This window comes from Hypanus sabinus, chromosome 25, assembly GCF_030144855.1.
Source record: "Hypanus sabinus isolate sHypSab1 chromosome 25, sHypSab1.hap1, whole genome shotgun sequence".
Taxonomy (NCBI): Eukaryota; Metazoa; Chordata; class Chondrichthyes; order Myliobatiformes; family Dasyatidae; genus Hypanus; species Hypanus sabinus.
Window position 1 is genome coordinate 28,185,373 of NC_082730.1, and position 23,621 is coordinate 28,208,993.

Sequence of the window (23,621 nt, forward strand, 5' to 3'; positions counted from 1 at the left end):
TCTCCTCTTTTCTCTTAAATACTTGATGTCTCATTTTGAAACTATTGCCCTGATTCTTAATTCCCTACAGAAAGAGTCACTACACACAGAACTAAGTTCATATTATGCATGATCGTAATACTTATTCATCTCTTCATGAAGCCAAGATGGAATCTACCTGAGCAGATTTTCAAAAGAAATAAAGATATGCAAACATAAGCTTCCCAAAATTATTGATGCTTTTATTTTTAAATATGTAAAGACAAGTAGTTGAAAAACAAAGGAAAATCAAAAAGGCAACTGACCATGGTTATAAACATTTATTAATCCTAAAATCAAAAGGTTTCTCGGTTGCATACTTGGACTTCTTGTTATAGACCTTAAAATAATGTACAAATATTTCAGGGTCCCACAGCAGAAAATACGTGGACAGTGGAAATCTGGAATGGCTCAAAAGAAAAACAGTCCTACACATACATCATTGAAAAAAGGATGCCACTTGCTTTTGTCTGGGCATTCCAACGCACTACTTCATTTGAAGAGGTATATTCTTATGCTTTTTATTTGTTCATAGGTTGTGCCGTGATGGAATTTAAACTTGCATTGCAGGTTTCTGGATAAAAGTCCAGCACTAGAGTCAATATTTTTGCTAGCGTTGTATTTTGTTAGATTAGAATCTGGTACATGAACTTATATGAAAGTCTTTATATGTAAGCTGCAATAATCTTGAATAAGTGGAAGTTTGATGGCTTAATTTTCATATCGTCAGTCAGACAAAGATTAGAGAGAGCATACAATAACAAAATGTCACGTGCTTCTTTCAGGCATTAGTGGTCTTCCTCCTCTATCCAATTTTCCCACACTAGTTATTCAGTTTGGCGTACATCAATGAAATTTGTGGCAAAACTTGGTATGAATTTTCATTGCTAAGTTTGATTTGGAAACCTGTGCAAATTTCAATGTGCATTATAAATAGGGGGTCATTACAATTCATCTATATTTCTGTTAAATTTCCAGAATTCAGATCATATTCTTTGTTGTCTTCCTTCAAGTGTAAACAGTTAACGATTTTATCTCTTCACCAAAATAGACTCAATTTTTAAAAGAGAAAATGGATAAATAAGCAGGTTTTTAAAAATTCGTTTTGGTGATCTTGCGGGCAAAACACTTATTGTACATCCCTAATTGTTCTTAAGAAGATGAAGACAAGTTGCCTTCTTGAATTGCCTCCATGTTTCTCATAAGGATACTTCAAAAACGCTGTTGGTTAAGAAGACCCAGTGGCAATGATAAATTACAGTGATTTTCTTTCATTTCATTACTATAGTTAAGATTTTTGGTTTATTTCATGGCTGAGCACTTCAAAGTACTTCAGATGGAATTTTAGATGACTGAGCCAAAATGCTTCTGTAATGGATTTGTGATGATTTCAACAGCTGTCCTCTTCTAAGGGCAGTACTATTCTAAACACATTATGAATTATAGAACGCAAAGATAGCTGGAAGAAAAGAATCAAAGGGAAAGTGGAGATTGAGGTTAAAATTGGATTCTTAGGTCACTTGCACAAATGCATTCTTGTGTATGAGACATGCAATATTGGTATTACAGCCCATTATTCCCCCTCCCCCTTTAGTGTCAATGAGCTTTGCTTTATTCTTGGTAAATGGAATTCAAATTAATTACTTTTTTTGTTCTTGGCAGTACTGGCTTCATGCAAGTAAAGCTAGATATCAAGAGTCTTAAACAATTCAGTTTTTCTAGTTTGAGGATTGGTCACACAGATTGTCATTGCACATAATTCCATGGATCCATTTAATGGAGGAAAAAATCAAAAAGGTTTATCTATACAGGGTTGTTTTCTGGATATATAAACAGACAAATGATTGACTGTCTGTAGCCAGACCAGAACCCGCCCTCAGGCACCAACAAGCAGAAAATAAGAGTTTTTATAACATCTGATTCAGTCAGTAGAGTTTTGTTAAAATAGCTTTTCTCTTTGTTTTCACATTGTCATTTCAAATTGATTTTTTTTTTGTTTCCCCTATGTCCCTTATGCTATAGGGACAGTAGGGTAGTGTAGTGGTTAGCACAATGCGACCTAGGTACAGTTCCTACTGCTGCCTGTAAGGAGTTTGTACGTACTCCCCGTGACTGAGTGGGTTTCCTCCAGGTGCTCCGGTTTCCTCCCAAATTCCAAAGACATACTAGTTGGTAGGTTAATTAGTCATTGTAAATGGTCCCATAATTAGGCTAGGAACAAATTGTAGGATTACTGGGCGGCACATCTCGAAGGGGGTTGCCTCTCAATAAGTAAATAAATAACAGCGGTTTAATTAGCTGGCATTTGAATGTTTCTAAAAAGATGAGAAAGGAATTGAATGACTTTGGTCTTTTTAATTTATTTTGCTCCATGTTTGTATGAGTGCCTTTGTTATATATTTATTGTGGTCTTTAATGTTTCAGAGCAGAAAATATTCATCTGATGTGGCCAAAATCTACTCTATCAATGTGACCAATGTAATTGGAGGTGTTGCATCGTACTGCAGACCATGTGCCCTTGAGTCAAGCTCCTCAGAATCTTGCGTGATGTGCTCTCCCGGACAGTACATTGACAAGGAATATAACAAATGCCAGCCGTGCCCACCAAACACATACCTCAAAGCCCATCATCAGATTGGAAAGGAGTCTTGTATCCCATGTGGACCTGGCACCCAAAGTAATTTGGTAAAGATTGTGACTCCTATTTTCAGATGAACTCAAAGGAGAGATATCCTTGCTGATAAATGAACTAACATATAGCATAAAGTGTTTGCTGGTCAAAATGGCTAGGGAGCAAATCTTACTAGCTCTATCCTAGAATCTTAAATGAACATTCTTAATCATAAATTTGAAGAAATATAAGGTAATTTTTTTCTTTAGGTTCATTTTTAGGAATTGTGCTGTTTATTCTTAAATAAGCATGCATTGTGTATTTAAAAAAAAGAGAAGGAGAAAAATTTGAAATATGTACGTCAGTGTGATGCATGGCAAACTGCTTCAGTTGTATGTTATCAGCCATAGAAACTTGAAGTTCAGCATGCAGCCTCATCACTCAGTGCTTACCCAAATTGCATAGGACGACCATTGACCAAGAGCCTCCACACAATCATAATGCTGCATGAGAATGAAAAATAAAAGAGATACCAATTATCAGTCTGAGGTTATAATTCATTCTCATACACAATCTTTATTTTAATGCCACCCTTGATTTTCAGTGACGACATCAAAGTTGTTCACTGACTGGTTGTATATACAGTGCAATAAGCTTAAAATGCTGTAAAAATAGGTTCTCCACTTTGTTTCCTATCACAGTGGGCTGAAACTCCTCAGGTATGGGAAATGTTCCCGAAAGGAGACAATAAAATCTGGACATCCATTTATTTTTTATGTCAAGCGATACATTGCTTCACTGTTAGAGAATGGGAATAGGGGTTTATTAAAGCAATGTAGATAAATATCTATCTATAAATTACTATAATCATACACCATTTTACTTTTCTGATGATTCTTAAAAAATTAAATCTTCAATACTTAATATCAGTGAAGAGTTTAACTTCTTGTGTCATATTATGTAATACAGAAATGGTCCAGCTGGATTGGGGTTGCTGCTTCAGAAATTTAGAAATCCAATATGTTCAGAAGAATTAAACCAAAGGGAATACCTGCAGGATATAGGGAGTGAGAGGACAAATGGAGTAAATGAAGAGGTGTTGTTATTTTCCTCTTTGGTTTTAAAAAGCTTAAAGATTTGAAGAGGTAGAGAAAGAATGAGGAAAAGGTCATAAATCTCAGCTTTGAAGCATTGAGATGGAGAGTTGAAGTTAAGGTGACAGCACTGTGCTGATTTAGGTAGAAGTTACAGCAGTATGATTATCAGAACCAGGTTTAATATCACTGGCATATGTCATGAAATTTGTTAACTTTACGATTTTGAACAAAGCTTTGAATAAAAGGGGGGAAATCTTAGTGATTTTTAAAAAATTGCATTTATCATGCCTAAAATCGTTTTGAAGTCCTTCTTAGTTAATTAACTGCTGTTAAAGAGCTACCTCGTTTGCTGATACAGTTGTTAGTATTTGTTTTCATACTCTCTTCTCTCAACCATCAAATCTGCCATTATCTCATATCCATAAAAGGCCACCTTGGTGTCCTCTAACTTTATGAAGTAGCCTGACAGCTCATTTCCATCCCCACCCTCAGTCTCCTTTCCAAAGTTTATGAAAGTACAAATGTAACCGAAGTAAATCCTAACCCTTTCTTGTGTTATTTCATTCTGTAACAAGATTTTGTCCCCTACCGTGGCACTACAAGCCACAATCTGCTGTGGGTGCATCTGTAGCAGAGGAAACTCTGCCTTCTAGCTCTTCTCAGTTCATTTTTCACTGAGCCACAATAAACTCGTTCCAACGCCACTCCACCATTCTACAATGGGAAAGGACCACTCTAAACTTGTTCCTTTCCAATCAATAGCATGTTTCCAGAGAGTCATTCATAACCACTTTACAAGCCATTGGTTGGCAGGTACCATTTATTTGAAGTATGTTCTGACACATTAAATGAAAAATAACCTGGTTGTAATACCTCCATGCTGATGTTTTGCGTCTTCCTTTCTCAGAACCATACCCTGTGTTACAATGACTGCAGATTTGTGCTTCAAGAAGGGGAGAAACCCTTGGAGTATGACTTCAGCAAACTCAGCCACATCACAAGCTTTAGAAGTGAACCCCGTTTTACTCCGAAAGGAGTACGATTCTTCCGAAACTTCAATATAAGCTTGTGTGGAAACCAGGTAAATTCCATGCCATCAGCACGTTAGTTTTCTATGCAAGAATCCTTATGGCACCAGCTAAATACTTCCACTCTTTTATTTTAAGGGAAGGAAATTGGCTTCTTGTGTGGATAATGTAACATTTGGTGACATCTTTGATGATGACAAAGGCATTGCCAGACCTATTTCATCTTATATCTGCCAGTCCACACTCGTTCCATCCGATCTGATGGGACTGATGTCATCCCATCCCACCAATCTGGCCGATCATTTGATAGGTAAGTGTTTTATAAAAAGCTGCATCTGCACTGTAGATGCACAATGCTCTGACCAAATGGATACATAAATAGACTTAACAATCTTGTTAAGTGGAGTCATCTCAGTACGGCATCAGGTAGAGCTCCAAGCTGTTTTAGTAATATGAAGCAATAAACACAAAATGCTGGAGGAACTCAGCAGGTCAAGCAACATCTATGGAAAAGAGTAAACAGTCAATGTTTTAGGCCGATGCCCTTCATCAGGACTGGAAAGGAAGGGGAAAGAAGTCAGATTAAAAAGGTGGAAGGGGAAGGGGAGGAAGTACAATGTTGCAGGTGATAGGTGAAACCAGGAGAGGGGGAGGGGGGTAAAGTAAAGAGCTGGTGGACGAGATAACAGGCTACAAGCAGGAATCTGGTAGGAGAGGACAGGAGACCATGGAAGAAATGAAAGGGGAAGGAACAACAGAGGAAGGAGATGGACAGGTAAAGAGAGAGGATGTAAGAGGGAACCGCGAAGGAGAATATTGAATGAGAGAAGGAGATTACTGGATGTTCGAGAAATTGATCCTCATGCCGTCAGGCTGGAGGCTACCCCCAGATGGAATATAAAGTGTTGTTCCTCCAACCTGACTGCGGCCTTATCATGGCAGTAAAGGAGGTAGACTGACATGTCAGAATGGGAAAGGGAAATAGAAATGAGATATTTAGTTACAGATAGAGCACGGAATAGGTGCTTCTGGCAACTTCGATCTGCGCTGCCCAACAACCCCTGATTTAACCCTAACCTAATCATGGGACAATTTACGATGACCAATTTACCTACCTGGTACATCTTTAGACTGAGGAAGGAAACTGGAGCACCCAAAGAAAACCCATGCGTTCCACAGAGAGGATGCACAAAACCCTTACAGAAGATGCCAGGATTGAACTGCGAACTCCAAAGCCCCAAGCTGTAATAGCATCATGTTAACCATTTTGCTACAATGGCACCCAGTCTTATTCTCTGTGAACGTGATGCCCTTGCATCAGATGTCAGATATGCACCAAGGGATTAAATAGGATGCATACTAATGTGGACCACTGTGATGCCACTGGTATTAAATGGGCCTCGTTTAACTTGATACATTGCCAAAAAATCATTACATTTTTACCTTCCAGGTGGATCAACTTTAATATTTTTTCTTCCGTTCCTATCAATCTCTTTGTTCCTCTAAAACCATGTCATTTTCGTGGACCCTAGTCACTCGGCTGTTCAACCCTACAACCTCTGATCATATACGCATATCAATCACTTATCTCCACGGTGACCTCTGATCATATACGCATATCAATCACGTGTCTCCACGGTGACCTCTGATCATATACGCATATCAATCACTTGTCTCCACGGTGACCTCTGATCATTCGTTCCAGTCACCACCAACCCATGTTCATGAATCACCTATCCATCTACCTCTTGATGGAAGATTATTGGGTAATAGTGGAAGGGGACAGCTGGGTTTGAGATCATTGGAGTGGATGAATTGAAAGATTCAACAATGACTGCCCTTAATGGATAAATAGTTTTCTCTAACAAAATTTTCTTGTGGCGGGTATCCTTTAAGTAATGACGAAATCCCTGTTTTGTGTAATCCTTCTTCAACATGTGTGGCTAGTGCCATTTCAAATACTGGAAGTAGACCAGTATTTGATCTATAAGGGCCAATGCTTTGAGGACATATAGAGAACCCAGAAGGAAAGTCCTAGACATCATGCATTTGCAGTAGATTTACAATTTACCTTTGCCATTTTTCCACTGAAATTGCATCATGTGGTGCACAATAATACAGTGTAGCAAAATTCAATTTTCTTTCTCTGTCACCGATAGAAGTTTCTGCTAACACATGAATCGCACCTAATCTTCTAATCTTCAATTTATACTTTTAGGAGTAACTACTCAAACAGAGCTGGACAATATTACAGCTGCAGCCGATCTCTTTCCAAAGGAAAAAGATAGTACATTACCTGATATTATCTTTTATTACAGGCAAGTGATTTGCTTTTGTTTGCTCAAAGTATAGTTTGGTACTCATGGTAAAATTGAATCCGTATGTACTTGCTTTCTGGACAGAAGACGAATTAACATTGCCCACTTGGGATGGGGGGATAATAGCAAACACCCATTTCTGAATGCAATGCCATATTAGTTCAAGAAGGGTAGAAGGCACCCAGTATGTAATTGAACAGTTTGTTCAGAGGATTTACTGGTGGACCTACAACCTGGGTCTGGCCAAGATGGCTACCCGTGGGTCCAGGTGGCAGACATTTGAGGGCTCTGCCAGGGCTGACTGCCTATCTCTCTTCAGGGGATATGTTGGTGTCCAGGTGCTCTTGGAGAGGGTGTACGCAGTCACAATTGATACAGTGGGGGATTTCCAGGAATGGTGAGCCCCGCAGGGAATTGACCGTTTTATAGGCAGCAGTAATTATATTTTAATTTGAACTTGTTCACTGTCTTATAAATGTTTGATGTTTGTATTTTGCACATTTTTGTGTAAATAAAAGTTAACAGTTTTGTAAAAAAAAAGGTAGCGCAAAGTCAGTCACTTGACTAAAATAGAGATCTTGACTTTGGAGTATGTTAAATAGGAGCCTTGGGTTGCTTTTTTGGATTTAAAATTAAAACTATTAGTCATTGTTTTGTTGCATTCAAGATTGCTTGAACTACATTATTAATAGATATGTTACATTATCATGGAATCAACGGCCATTTCTTTTAGATTGCAGTTATGCAGCATGAAAAGGCCATTCAGCCCTCCAGATCCATACTAACCATTAATCACCCATTTGGATTATTCTTACATCAGTCCCCTTTATTGATCTCCCCACATTCTCAAAAACTCCCCTTGAATTCTACTACTCGCTTGCATACCCTGGATAATTTACACAGCCCACTGACCAACTATCCGCCTTTCTTTGCGGTGCGGGTGGAGTCAGGAGCATCGGGAGGAAACACACATTTAGAGGGAGAATTTTGAAATTCCACAGACACAACACCCAGCATTGTGTGGCAGCACCACTGTACCAACCAGCTCTTCCCCCTGGCTTTTGCCCTCGGGCTCACCCACTCCACAATCGAGACGCTCAGCACTCTCAGATAGTTGGACTAGTACAAATATTGGGTTGCCCGCTCCTTCCAAGGGAATCAGCTTATCTCATGCTTCAGTTCATTGTAGCTCCTGAAGCCAGTCACGGATGCCCATGAGCTGTGGACATGACTCTGGGTCAGACCAAAAGACATCACAGGAAATCTTAACCTGAATGCCACTATTTCCTGAGAGAGCCATTTTCTGATAACTGTATGTCGAAAGGTTTGATTGCTGAACAAAGAGCCCAATTAATGATTCCTTGTCTTTGTATTTCACAGATCTACTGAATCAACACAGATTTGTAAAAATGGGAGAGTGTCCACAGTCAGACTGAGATGCAATCCTGGAAGTGTCGGTTCGGGAACAATTTCTGTACCAAAGTAATACATAACAATATTTAAATAATTATAATGATGTTGTCTAGATTGTAGGTCATACCATTTTTTTTACAATATGGTGCACAATTATAAATCTCCTTCCCTGCTCACATTAGACTTCAATTTCATCAACAAATATGGCTCTCAGCTGCACAGGGACTAGTTGTCAAAAAGGGAATCCTGTGCATGAATAACTATTTATGCCTAAAAAAAATGCATGATTTGTAACATGGTATCTTAGCAACTGGTGTTAATTTCAAATAGGGTTTGGACCTGGGTGATGGTTGAAAGTCTGTAAGCCAATAGTATTTAAGCGAAATCTGTCAATGTGCTGTGCTTATGGAATATCTCATCCAGGGGAGAGCTGACATACCAGACCCGTACTTTTGCATCCTTAATGAATAACAAAAAAGAGTTGCTCATTAAATACAGACTAAAAAAACTACAAAAAGAAATTTGATGGATCTATTTGGTTAATTTTGAAGATAAGGCTTCACTGATATGCTTGAATCACTAACACCAGCTGCAGTAATAAACGATTAAAAAAATAACAACTTATCAGTACATTATATCAATTCAAAACCCAGGCAATAACAGTAGTTGAGTGTTTCAAGCTTATCTCAAAGTGACCTCTAGTGGTAGTTTCAGAATCCAGCAGGACACCAGGTTTCCTAAGCCTTGATGGTGGGGTTTTGACCCAAAACATCACAACAAATCCTTTCCTCCCATAAAAGCTGCTCGAATCACTGAGTTCCTCCAGCAGGTTGTTTGTTGTTTATCAGATTCCCCAGTCTGTTTTCTTCCCATGAAACCTGTGCCAAGCATGAAGCTTTCTGCCTGAACATGATTCTGCATGCTCAATTCCTGTCTAAAAGCCCCTTGAAAGCCAGTGTCGTTACTGATTTCTCTACCGCCCTTGGCACCTACCATATATTCCCTTGCCTCATATATTCCCTCTGAAACTTTCACCCTCTCACCTTAATGCTATGTCCTCTTGTTCTGTCCTAGGAGAAGGTTTCTGACTGTCAACCTTGCCTATGCTACCCATAAATTTATAAATATCTATCAGGTTCTCCCCAAGGGCTCTGACCCTCCAGAGAAAACAATCGTTTGTCTAATCTCTCCTAGTTTAGCTAAAACTCTCTAATCCAGGCAGCACCCTGGTAAGCCTTTTTAAGAAACCATCTCCAAAGCCTCTGCATCCTTCCTCTGTAATGCGACCAGAACCAAATGCTATACTCGAAATGCATCCTAACCAAAGCTTTATGCAACTGCAACATGACTTCCTGATTCTTAAACTCTAAGTCCTCAGTGATGAATGTGAGCATGGCATGTGCCTTCTTTCCCATTCAGGAAGGTATGGATTTGGACTTCAAGATCCCTCTGAATATCATTGTGATTAAGGGTCCTTCCATTACCTGTCTATTTTTCCCTTATATTTGACCTGCTAAAGTTCAAAACCTCACACTTGCCTCCATCTCGCGTTCCTCCTCAACTGATCGATATAATACTCTGTCTTTTGACCTTCTTCAGCTCACCAGTTTTATTGTTTTCTGCAAACTTACTAACCAGACAATTTCATCCAAGTCTTTTACATATATCACAAACAGCAGAGCTCCCAGCGCTAATCCCTAGAGAACATTACTGCTCACAAACCTGCAGCCAGAATAGCACCCTTTTCTCCAGGACTCAGTTCCTTTGGACAAGCCAGTTCGATATCCAAATTGCCAAATCACCATGCATCTTAGTCCTGCTGATCAACTTACTATAAAGGACCTCGTGAAACACCTTATGGAAGACAATGCTCTACCCTTGTCAATGACCTTGGTTACCTCCTGGAAAAAAATACTCAATCAGATTTGTAAGACATGGCCTGGCCTGCACAAAGCCACAGTGACATTCCCTACTTATCCAATGTTCTTTCAAATGTAAGTAAACTCAGTTCCTAAGAATCCTCTCCCTGCTATTGATGTGAAGCTCACATCAGTCCATTCCATTGTTATATCCACTCAGATATTTGGAAATATCTGCTCCATTTTTCCAGCTGGTTCAGTGTCACCACCTGCGGTAAATAAACCAAATATGTTAGCTTGGCTGACGTGAAAATGATCATAGTTCACTTTTCTGCTGTTTGCTGTGTTGACAGAAAGTGCCAAGAAGGAACATGTGATGGTTGTATCTTTCACTTTCTGTGGGAAACAGCGGAAGCCTGTCCTCTTTGTTCAAAGAATGACTATCACGAGATAGTGGGAGCATGCATTAATGGAATTCAGGTAACAATGTGGGAGTCACTGTGTGCATGTGAATGAATTGTAATGTGAAACACCAATAGTGTTAATAGTGAATTCCTTGTGTCAATGATTATGCATAATAATTGAGATACAGTGGGATATTGGCCCTTTGAGCCAGGCTACCCACAATCCCCTGGTGTAATCCGAGCCTACTCACAGGACAATTTACAATGTCTAATTAACCAACCAGTTGGTAGGCCTTTGGACTGCTGGAGGAAATTGAAGCACCCAGAGGAAACCCACGTGGTCAAGGGGAGAATGTACAGACTCCTTACAGGCAACGGTTGAATTGGGACCTGGGTCACTGGTAGTGTAAAGTGTTGTGCTATCATTACACAACCATGCCACCCCTTATGTGGAAGCCAGAGGGAATATTAGCCAAGGATCCGCCTTAAATAACTTTCCTTGTATGTAACCTTCATTAAATGCTATCCGGCAACTTGAATTGATTTAAAAAATGTATCTTTGCATTTTCAGTTCATTTATTATAAATAGGCTATAGAGACATCTGCACATTGTGTCTACACACATCTGTCTGCCATGTCCATCGGACAAATTACCGTCCATGAAAATGCATTTAATTTGTACTACAGTATAATTTGGATCTGCATTTTATTATATTTGGTATTTTGAATAAAATTTTTGGATTATTTTTCTTGATACAATTCAGTTGGTTTAGATGCCTTAGCACCATATGTTTGGCATACCCATATTTGTACAGCAGGAGAGTGAATTTGCCAAAAGAAATATTTCCTCACTAGAGGAATAAGAAGAGGTAGTATTTGAGGCTGCACCCAGCTGCCAGTTTATTTCCATTTACAGTTGCAGAGTGGTAGATTCATATAGCACAGAATCTGACCCTTCAGCCCAACTGGTCGATGCCAACCAACATACCCATCTAAGCTAGTCCCATTTAGAAACATAGAAACCTACAGCACAATACAGGCCCTTTGGCCCACTATGCTGTGCTGAACATGTACTTACTGTAGAAATTACCTAGGGTTACCCATAGCCCTCTACTTCTCTAAGCTCCATATACCTATCCAGGAGTCTCTTAAAAGACCCTGTTGTATCCACCTCCACCATTGTCATTGGCAGCCCATTCCACACACTCACCACTCTCTGAATAAAAGACTTATCCCTGACATCTCCTCTGTACCTACTTCCAAGCACCTTAAAGCTGTGCCCTGTCGTGCTAGCCATTTCAGCCCTGGGAAAAAGTCTCTGACTATCCACACAATCAATGTCTCTTCATCATTTGTTGATGTTTGGTCAATATCCCTTCATGCGCAAGTTCCTTTCAGACGTTGTTTATATAACTGCCTCAACCACATTCTCAAGCAGCACACTCCATTTGCTGTCCACTCACTGGATGAACGAGTTGCCCCTCAGGAACCTATTAAGTCTCTCGTCTGTCATCTTAAACCTAAGTCCACTAGATCTTGATTCCTCAATCTGTGAAAAATATAATGTGCATAACTTTATTCTTCTCTATAAGGTTACCCCGCCAATGGAAAAATTCCATATCTGCTCAACCTCTCTCTATGACCAGTCTCTCAAATCTGGGCATTTTATCATCCTCATAAATATCTCTGCACTCTTTGTAACTTACTGTTATCTTTCCCATAGTAGGTGACAAAAGACAAAATTCCAATGTACCCTCATCAACATCTTGTATAACTGCAGAATTAGATCCCAGCTTCTATACTCAGTGCCCTGACTGATGAAAGTCACTGTGCCAAAAGCCTTCACCACCATGCCTACCTGTAATGCCACTTACAGGGACTCATGTACTTGTAGGCAAATACATGCCTGCCTCTCAGTAATTTGTGAAACATGTTGCACTGTCACTTGGTAGAACCAAACTCAGTGCAAGTTTCATCTTGAGGACTTGGTTTAATGAAAATAGTGTTTGCAGGTTGAGGAAAGGCCATGTGAACAGAGTCTGGGAATTTTGGTCCAGCTGCTAGCTAAGAAATGCAAAAATACATTCCCAATTTCAAACGTATGCCAGCAGGTGGTTTAGTGGCATCAGCAGCGAACTTTGAGGCAAGTAGTCCTGGATTAGAATCCAGCCAGCTTTCCACTTGTGCTGGGTTGAGTATCAAGCTAGCAACTTGGCCTCATAAAAAAACAGATAAAATGCTAAAGAAATGGCAAAGCTGTGCCCGATGTGCCACAAGGCGTGGAGAGAGTAACAACAGCAATTTCGAAAGTATGGACACAAGCACCAGTTCCACCAACATATTCCCCCCAATATGTGTGAAATATGAACTGCAGTAGCAAATTCAGGTTAAAACAGATAAATGGGGCTCATTGTACTAAAAAGCATAGATTAGTGAACTATTATTGTTTGGGGATGATTCAAACTCAATTTATTATATTGGTTTACAGAAAATTGCTTACGTATGGTGGGAGCCGAAACTCTGTAAAGGAGGTGTTGCATTGCCAGTTCAACTAGTGACAACATGCAAGACATTAGACTTCTTCTTGAAAATTGGAATTATCTCAGGGACAATTACCGCTTGCTTATTAATTGCCACAACATGCTATTTCTACAAGAAAAATCGAAAGTGAGTAAATAAATATGGCTTTATTGGAATTTTCTGTTAAGAATTTAAGGTGATTAATATTGAACTTAATAAAATGAAAATAGGAAGGCGGTTTCTCTGTGACCAGGATGAAGAGACAGTAAGGGAAATTTGTATATTGTTTTGAGCATTCAGTGAGAACACTAGGAAATATAATTAGATATTTTTTAACTATACTAAGATATGCCTTAACAAAGATAATGTAGGTGTTAAAGGACATAATTTATTTAGAACTATAACATTATTAATGGAGAAATTGTGATTACAGCCCAACCATATCCAGAATGTCACTACTACAGATACAAGACTGGAAAAAGATATTAAAATTTAGAAAGGAACAAATTAATTACATTCATAAGGAACATTCTGCCCTCAGCAAAGCCCTTACCTTTGCCCGCCTTTGCCCGTACCTCAGTGAGTTCCGTGCCCGCCACGATGCCAAGCTCTTCTTCCTTCACCTCCATCTCTGAGCCAACTTCTTTGGCAAGGATTCCCACTTTGCACTGAAAACCCTTTCTCCCATCTCCAACCCTTCGCCTCTTCTTGGAAACTTCGCTCTGGATCTTTTCATCTCCAGTTGCCGAGGAGATGTCAACTATCTTGATTTCAGCACTCCTTTCTCCTCTTCAAATCTTACCACCTCTGTAAGCACTGGCTTCCACTCTCTCTGCACCAATCCCAACCTTATCATCAAACCTGCAGACAAAGGGGTCTGGCAGACAGACCTCTGCCTTACTGAGGCCAAACGGCAACTCTCAGACACCCCTGCTTACTTATCTCTTGAAAAGTACCTCACTCAGGACAATGGAGACATTGTCTCTGACACTAACACCACCACCATCAACACTGGAGACCTCCCATCCTCTACCATCAACCTCATAGTTCCCTTGCTCACAATTTTTGTCTCTATCTCATACCCAAGATCAACAAACCTAATTGTCCAGGTAGGTCCATTATTTCTGCCTGATCCTGCCCCACTGAACTCGTGTTCATGTGCTCTCAATCTCCTCAACAACTTTCAATTCCCTGGTCCTGACTGCCTCATTTTCACCACAGATGCCCAGTCCCTACCCACTTGTACCCCCACCCCCCTCATTAAGAAGGCCTTAAAGCACTCCACTTCTTTCTTGACAACCGATCTGACCAGTTCTCCTCGTCCACCTGGCTGAACTGGCCCTCACACACAATGTTTCTCTTTCAACTCTTCTCACTTACTCCAAACCTAAGGAGTAACCATGGGCATTCGCATGGGGTCCAGTAATGCCTGACTTTGGTGAAATGGAGCAGTCCATGTTCCAAACTTTCACTGGCAATACTCTCCAACTCTTCCTGAGCTATATTGATGACTGCAATTTGTGCTACTTCATGCACCTGTGCTGAGCCTGTCAATTTCATCAACTTTGCCACCAATTTGCATCCAGCTCTTGAATTCATTTGGTCCTCTTTTCCCCTTCCTCAACTTCTCTGTCTCCATCTCTGGAGACAAATTGTCAACCAAAATCTTTCATAAAGCTATCAGCATACAGGGCTATCTTGTTTATACCTCTCCCACCCTGTCTCCTATAAGAATGCTATTCCCTTTTCTCATTTCCTTCATCTTCACTGCACCACCGTCATTCCCAGGATGAGGCTTTCCTTTCCAGGACATCAGAGGTGTCCTCTTTCTTCAGAGAGCGGAGTTTTCCTTCCTCCACATTGATGTTACCTTACCCGTTTCTCCTTCATTTCTTGAACATACTTCCTCACCCAATCTTTCTGCCGCCTTAACAGGGAGAGTTCCTCATCCTCACCTACCACCCCATGAACCTACGCATCCAACACATCATTCATCACAACTTCCGCCATCTTCAATGGGAGCCTATCACTGAACACATCATTAACTCCCCACCCCCTCCACACTCTCCACTTTCCACTGGCATTGCTCCTGCCTTGATTCCCTTGTTCATTTGTACCACCCCACTAAATTCCCTCTTGGCACATTCCTGCAAACAGAAAAAGTGCTACCTGCCTGTTCATCTCCCCCCTCGCCTCCATTCAGGGCTCTAAACAGTCCTTCCAGGTGAGGCAACACTTCGCGTGCAAATCTGCTGGGGTCGTCTATTGTGTCCAGTGCTCCCAATGCTGCCTTGATTGCTTTATTGAGCACCTTTGCTCCATCTACAAAAATCAGGATTTCCTAGTGGCCAACCATATTAAATCCAATCCCCTTTCCCACTCTGACATGTCGGTCCATGACCTCCTCTACCTCCATGATGAGCCCACTCTCAATTTGGAGGAGCAACATCTCATATTCCATGTGTGTACCTTCCAACCTGATGGCATGAACATCAGTTTTTCCAACTTTCCCCTCCCTGTTCCTACTTCTTCAGTTCCCCACTCTGGCCCCCCTCTCCTTGCCTGCCTGTGACCTCCACCTGGACACCTTCCTCCTTCCCTTTCTCGTATGGTCCTCTCTTCTCCTATCAGATTCCTTTGTCTCCAGCGCTTCACCTTTTCCACCTATCACTGTGGATGGAGAAAAGGTGCTCGACAAAGCAGTCCCCCAACTCATGTCAGGTCTCACCAATGCAGAGCAGTCCGCATCGGGTGCATTGGACACAGTTGTCGATGAAGCTTCTCCCACCTGCCTGGCGTCACCTATCATCTTCTAGCTTGTACTTCCCCTCCCCCCACCTTCTTATTCTGGCTCCTTAACCCTTCCTTTCTGACCCTGATGAAGGGTTGTTGCTCAAAACCTCAGCTGTTTATTCGTTTCCAAAGCAGCTGCCTGGCCTGCTGAATCCCTCCAGAATTTTGTGTGTTTTGCTACTAATTCATTGCATTTGTGGTCCAACATTTCTAATCATGTCGAGAGTGTAGGACCCCACGTGGATAAAATTTTAAAAAGCCCTATTTGTGCAAGGACAAGAAGACAAAGGATTAAAGAATGGAGCTTAAAAAAATTAAGATTAAATGCCTAATTGAAAGATGCTGCAAAATACAGAGGAATGAAAAGTGTGGTTCGTGCAAATGCATATTACTTCGAACGTATGAGGGCAGACAGATAGAGCTACAGAAGGTTTTATATTATTTTGTGATTTATATTTGGGTGAAGAAGTGTAAGACCAATAAGACCATGGAGTAGGTGTCAACTCAAAGGTGAGGCAGCTGCATTTGGTACTGTTGTTTTCCCCATTATACAAAACCGTTAATGATTATAGAGCGGTTTGAGAAACTACTGATAAGAGAAGGTATGTGATCCAATAGAAAATAAGTGTTCATACAATTGTAAGTTTTTAAATTATTAAGGGTTTGTTGTGAAAAAGGTTAAACATTTCATCTCACTGGTGAATAAGCACCAAAAGTTCATTTGTGTAAAATATCACTGAGTGAACTGAGAAATTTCTTAAAACTGTCATTTCTTGGAGCAGAAAATATGTTCCCTGGAGATTGGGTGCAGCAAATGCCATGACATTTTTTAAAGGAAAATTCAATTAATAGTTGAAGCAAGACCAGGGTAAATGTGTAACGTAAAATTAGGTTATGGTTCCTCCAGCAAGAAACTATCTTACAAGGAGCCTCCTTCTATGCTTCCTTGGAGAATATTTTTCTTGAATTAGTTCTTAATTCATAGTGTAGAAATACCAAAAACACAGATTCTGTAAAGCACTTTAAGATATTAAATTTTAAAAACAAAGTATTGTCCTGATTTGGCAGGGATAATGTGCAATACAGTAAAGTTACAAGGAAGTGCTAAAAATAAACCAAATGTAAATAATGCTAATTGCATAAATATTCATTAGATGATATACAGTACTGACCAATTTATGGGCTGTGAATGCCAAATACTCCATATTAAATTATTTTGACAATTAGATTAGATTAGATTCAACTTTATTGTCATTGTGCCAAGTATAGATACAAAGCCAATGAAATGCAACTAGTATCTAAACAGAAGTGCAAAAGAATAGTGTTTTTAACAAAATAACTGAATAAAAAGTAAATGCTACAGCATACAAATATAAAAGTACTGAGACGGTACAATATGGGTGCAATAGTGCTTTGTGCTGTGATGTGAGGTTCAGCAGGGTCACAGTCTCAGCGAAGAAGCTCTTCCTGTGCCTGCTGGTGCGGGTGCGAAGGCTCCTGTAGCGCCTACCGGATTTGAGGAGAGTAAAAAGTCCATGGCTAGGGTGAGATGCATTCTTGATAATATGTTTCACCCTGCCCAGGCAGCGTTTATGGTAGATGTTCTCAATGGTGGGCAATTGGGTGCCGATAATCCGCTGGGCAGTTTTCACCACACGCCGGAATGCTTTGCGGTCTGATACGGGACAATTGCCGCACCACACTGAGGTGCAGTTGGTGAGTTTGCTCTCAATGGTACAGCGGTAAAAATCCGTCAGTATCCAGGGACAGAGGTGAGCTTTCTTGATGCTCCTCAGAAAATAAAGGCACTGTTGCACCTTTTTGATCAGGATGGAGGAGTTCAGGGACCAGGTGAGATCATCAGAAATGTGGACAGCAAGGAATTTGAAGCTTGATACACACTCCACTACAGCTCCGTTAATGTAGATGGGGACGTGAATGTGGATCCCAGCCTGCCTGAAGTCCACAATGATCTCCTTGGTCTTCTGGGTGTTAAGGGCCAGGTTGTTGAAGGCACACCATGCTTTTCTTATGTATTTAATATCTACAAACACCACTTTCAGTAAAGGTCAGGCTTCAATAAATAAAAATCTCTTAATGCACACATTATAATTAAGAATACCAGAAAAGTAGCATTAATACTAATAATTGTTTGAAGTGTTCTCCTGGAAGTTCTCTCAAGAAAATTTTCAAATTCCAACATGTCATGTCTTTAAATATTTGTTGCCAAGCAAGCTTTAAATGCTGGTTAAAGTCACGCTTGTAATTGAACTGATTTTAGATTAGAGTACAAATATTCCAAGCTGATGATGAACACCAATGCTAAGGATGGTGAATTACCAGCAGTTGATAGCTGTGCCATAATGGAAGGTGAAGATCTGGAAGATGATCTGATTTTTATGAGCAAGAAATCTTTGTTTGGAAAGATAAAATCATTTGCTGTCAAGGTAAGTTACTATTTTATCCATAATCATCCTACAAAGTACACAGCTGCTTATATTATTTGCCATAGACTTTATTCTTTTTATTAAACTAGTACAAAATAAATGGCAGGGTAAGTAGCTTAATAATCCAACACATTCTGGAATGTTCCGTGCGCTAGAAAATGGATTTTTTGACAAAACTCAGTAACTAAATGCAATAGAACATATTGTGTGCTGGTTTTGACAAAGAATGAATCTGGTTCCAGCATGCATGTGATGTGTGCTTGCATGGAGGCTGCTGGCTATGTGCAGTGACTTCAAGGAGAGTTTAATGCTTTTTTGATGTCCTCTGTGCCAAGTTGTCTTACACAAACACTGTGCGCTAAGTGGACCTTAATGAGGTGATGAATCAATACTTAGAGTTGTAGAACACCACAATACAGGAATAGGCCCAAAGGCCTGTTTGGGCAGTCTCTTCTCAGGGATCTGTCTTCTTCCCAATAGTTACCATTTTTAAGCATTCAATGTTAGTGATAGCTCCCAGCAACTGCAACCTCTTGATGCTTTCAGATCTCCACTTCAATCAACTCTGTAACTGAACATCCACCCATTCTAATCATTCCCACAGCTGGATCCATCATCTCCTGCAAGGTTCTCCCCTTTCCCCATCTCCACCCATTTCTCCCCAATCCAATCTGGCGGTTATTTTCATGGAGGAAAGACCCTTTGACTCATGCAAAGATCAGCAGCTCAGGCTTCAGTGTAACGGAATATCAAGGATAGGCTCTTACGCATAACCAGCCCCAGCCCCAGCCCCCACACATAAGCACTTGATTGCCTGTTCCTAGATGTGTTGTAATTTATTGGGCAATGTAAGCAAACAACTCATTTATTGTTTCTTTGAGATTCATTATCATTAGCCAAGTCTTGACTCATAGTAATATTCCTACATATATTTAAGACATGGGTAAAGCTTGGGCTTTCAGAACCCGGAAGACAATACATAAACAAAAGTAATTCATTTTAGAGTTTCCAATGTTAGAACCCTAAAGCTGGATCAAGCTTCTCACTACAGCTGCAAGTGGGTTTCATTTCCACTTTGTTATGACTTTGCATTCTTATTTGGATTGCACTGCCTGGGATTTAACTCTATTTCCAGTAATTTGCCATATAGTTTGTTTCTGGATGAGGTCTGGAAAGAGAATGTAAGCGAGCCATTCAATTATGAAGATCAGGCTGAGGTCAATCATCTTCTCACGTGATGCCCTTGAACAACAACAGCGAGCAGACATACTTACTATCCAGAGCAACACACACACAAATTGCCGGAGGAACTCAGGAGGCTAGGCAGCATCTATGGAAAAGAGTACAGTTGATGTTTCAGGCCGAGACCCTTCATTAGGACTGGAGTTCCTGTAGCATTTTGTGTGTTTTGCTTGGATTTCCAGCATCTGCAGATTTTCTCTTGTTTGTGACGCCTACTATCAAATGCTGCTTCCTCTTTAGCTTAAGATTACTGACGGCTTTGGGAATAACCCTGCTACACTGCCAATTGAAGTCAGCTAACAGGGCAACATGGTTCGCATAATGCTATCAGACAGCCCATGATTCAGGTTCAATTGCACCACTGTCTGTAAGGCGTTCGCTCTTTTACTCAGTGAGTTTTTTCTAGGTGGTCTGGTTTCCCCCTGCATTCTAAAGACACACTGAATCGTGGATTAGTTGATTGCATGGGTGTAATTGGGCAGTGTGAGCTTGTTGGGCCAGAATGTCCTATTTCTCAAAAAAAAATTTAAAACTTCAATCTGGACCAGGAACTGAAAGTAGAATCTTTCCCAATTGAAGCTCACATGTGCAGTAAGCAGAATTAGAATAAGTTGGGGACCTTTTCCTCATATAATTACAATTCAGTTGGTAAACTTTTAGAAGCAAGACCTGAAGGTGTATTGAAACTATTGGTAAATTCTGCATTTTTCTCATTATTAGTGATATAATTTGCCTTAAATATATTTTAAAATATTCTAGAACTGTAGAATTTTATTTATTGTGTGAAAGGTATCAATACCTTCCCTTAAGTTAAGTATCTAAAAATTGGACCACAAATGAAACAATGTTGCAAACCCTTAATAACTGTGATGACAGGTAATAGTTTGCCCGCTCCAATTGAAATTGTTGATTGTTGCACATCTTTTTTTACAACTGGACTGTCTGCACTTCTGTTTTTAGCCTTCATATGCCCTTGATCTTGACATAGAAGAATGCTTTGCACTAGGAAACGCTCTTTGACTGAAGCACAGAGTACTCAACTTAGATAGAATGGTGAGCAATAGATGAAGAATTTTTTTTAACAATCAGACAGTAAAATGCATGCCAAGTGTATACTCAGATAATGGAGAAAGGTAAAATGAGGCATTTTCTTAGGTTGCATCATTTATATTACTATGATACATAGAGCAATAATAAATTTGAACAGAATTATTATTTTATCCCATAAGCAAGTTGGTTTTAAATTCATCGTTTATTTTAATATCAACCTTTAAGGGAAAATTTTGCAAATTCACTTGGAGAAAAGCTTTATTTCTATACATTATTTGGGGAATGAGGACAATGCAGACATGGTAAGCATTCAGTGCTTAAACGAAACTGCCAAGGTTGTGGTGAGTTAATTTCTAGAACCTCTGCAGAATTGCAGTAATTAAATTGTAACTGATTGCCTTGCTTGGCCAATTCAGAGGAAGGACTATTAAGAGTGACAAGATCTCCAGTCATATAAAGGCCAAAATAAGTACGGTACAAAAGATGTGTAATAATTTTTTATTTGTATGGCAGAAGGATAACAGCAATAATGTTGAAATGATCATGGGTTGATAGCCTAGTGGTTAGGACAACGCTTTACAACATGAGTGATCACCAATTGGAGTTCACTTGCCACCTCTGTCTATAAGGAGTTTGTATGTTCTCCCCATGACCACATAGGTTTCCTCTGGATACTCTGCTTTCCTCCCACATCTCAAAAACATATGGTTAACTTTAGGGCTAGTGAGCTGTGAACATGATATGCTGGCATCGGAAATGTGGCGACATTTGCGGACTGTTCTCAGCATAACCCTCTGGCTCATTGGCGTAAAGGACACATTGCACTGCATGTTTTGATGTACATGTGACAAGTAAAGCTAATCTTTAATCTTTGAATGTTCTTAAAGATAGTGAATAAGGGTCTGGGTCAAAGGGTTTCAGAGCAGGTTTTTTAGGAAGTAATATAGCATCGAAATGTTTTCCTTACTAAGATGAAGAGAACAAGATTCTTGGGATTCCGCAATCAGGCGAGCAGGGGATTTATTAGTATGCACTTAGTCAACTTGGCAATTTATCAACAAGAAATAAGTTATCCCCGCTGGGCAATGTGAAGTCAATAATAGACACTTAACAAAGCAGAGAGGCCTGAATATGTACCATGAGATCAAAGATTAACTCAGTAAGTATTTAATATACAAATAAAGACTAGTAGCAGGCAAAACAATGAACTCTCCTTGTAAACTTTTATTATACATTTGCATCGCTGCTAAAGTAAGACCATAAGTTATAGGAGCAGAATTAGGTCATTTTCCCCATTGAGTCAGCTCCACCATTTCATCATGGCTGATCCATTTCCCTCTCAGCCCCCATCTCCTGCCTTCTCCCCGCATCTCTTCATGCCCTGACTAATCAAGAATCTATGAATCTCTGTCTTATGTTGTGGTGAACTATGTGCCTGTCTGGACACGCCCCCTGCTGACTGCTCCTGTGGCTCCTCCCACAGGCCCCTGTATAAAGGCGATCTGAGGCCTGACGCTCGGCCTCAGTCTCCAGGACATAGTATGATGGACACTCACTCCTGGTTCCTTCTTCCAGTCAATAAAAGCCGATATCTCGCCTTACGTCTCAGTGTGAGTTATTGATGGTGCATCATATGTATACCCAATGAGCTGGCTGTGTCAATGAATTCCACAGATTCACTCTCTGGCTAACGGAATTTCTCCTGATCTCCATTCTAAATGAATGTCCCTCTATTCCAAGACTATTCCTTTGATCATAAAATCCCGCAGCACAGGAAACATCCTCTCCACATCCAATCCATTGAGACCTTTCAGCATTCGATAGGTTTCAATGAGATCATCCCTCGTTCTGTGTACAGACCCAGGGCCATCAATCACACCTCACATGACAAGGCTTTCAATCCCAGAATCATTTTTGTGAACCTCCTTTGAACCTTCTCCAATACCAGCATATCTGGAGTACTGCGTACAATCTTGATATTCTTATTTAAGAAGAGATGTACTCAAATTAAAGGTCGTTCAGAGATTACCACTCACCTTTCATTGACACACACTATTATTTCTTTTACTCATCAGCATCCACAGGAAAATTTAAATTACCAGCAGATACTGTAGAACATATGCAGATATGTAATTTTTATTTTAACGTGCCATACTCTGTCAGAACCTCGTGACCATTTTTTTTTCAAGAGGTTGTCTTGGAGGAAAGATTCTGTGAGTGGTCCCCCGCGTCCTTCTCACGGCACAGTGTTTTTTTACGAGCTCAGCACTCAACCCGACCCGACTGGATTCGAGCTCGGGAACCTTTGCTCCAGAGTCTGGCGCTAATGTCACTGCGTCACTGTATCCAGAGGTACCGGCCACGAGACAGACGCACTGCCACCTGGCTGGTCGGAGGACACACCACACGCCAATCAACATTTGGTCCCTCCCAACTAATCAATGCACACATAAATTATTGGTCACCTTAATTGGATTGTCTCGCCCAGCCCCATGCTATAAAAGGTGAGACTTGTGCCTGGCTTGTTCTCTCTTACAGACCACCTCATTGAAGGTAAGTGCATTGATTTATGTTAGGGAAGGTTTATCGTTGGTCCTGGTAAGGGAGCCGCAGCTATCCAAGGTCAAGGGGGATAGCTGTTGTAGTGCTTTTCCCTTGTTCTTTGTATGTGTAACTGTACCCTGTCCCCACACCGCTTTCCCCACACGTGTTAACCCTAAGTGTTTTTTGTTAGAATATTGTAGTTGCTTGTGTTGACCCGACTTCCCCTTGTAAATAAATTCCTCATTAGTAAAGCTGTGTGTGTCCACACCTCTACTGT

The 23,621-nt window shown here is 40.3% G+C and overlaps 1 protein-coding gene across 5 annotated transcripts in view; it reads left to right on the forward strand.

The window, feature by feature from the left end:
* The window catches only part of elapor1 (endosome-lysosome associated apoptosis and autophagy regulator 1), a 130,075-nt gene that overhangs the window by 99,697 nt on the left and 6,757 nt on the right, over window positions 1–23,621 (forward strand). For 4 of the 5 annotated variants that reach the window (XM_059950389.1, XM_059950386.1, XM_059950390.1 and 1 more), the window contains exons 13-21: window positions 385–522; window positions 2,443–2,703; window positions 4,634–4,807; window positions 4,893–5,064; window positions 6,973–7,072; window positions 8,453–8,554; window positions 10,698–10,824; window positions 13,237–13,415; window positions 18,343–18,508. In XM_059950389.1, coding sequence (XP_059806372.1) covers window positions 385–522; window positions 2,443–2,703; window positions 4,634–4,807; window positions 4,893–5,064; window positions 6,973–7,072; window positions 8,453–8,554; window positions 10,698–10,824; window positions 13,237–13,415; window positions 18,343–18,508 — 1,419 coding nt within the window. Of the gene's footprint in view, window positions 1–384; window positions 523–2,442; window positions 2,704–4,633; window positions 4,808–4,892; window positions 5,065–6,972; window positions 7,073–8,452; window positions 8,555–10,697; window positions 10,825–13,236; window positions 13,416–18,342; window positions 18,509–20,710; window positions 20,804–23,621 lie in introns of all 5 variants that reach the window. The other variant, XM_059950388.1, reaches the window with a different exon arrangement.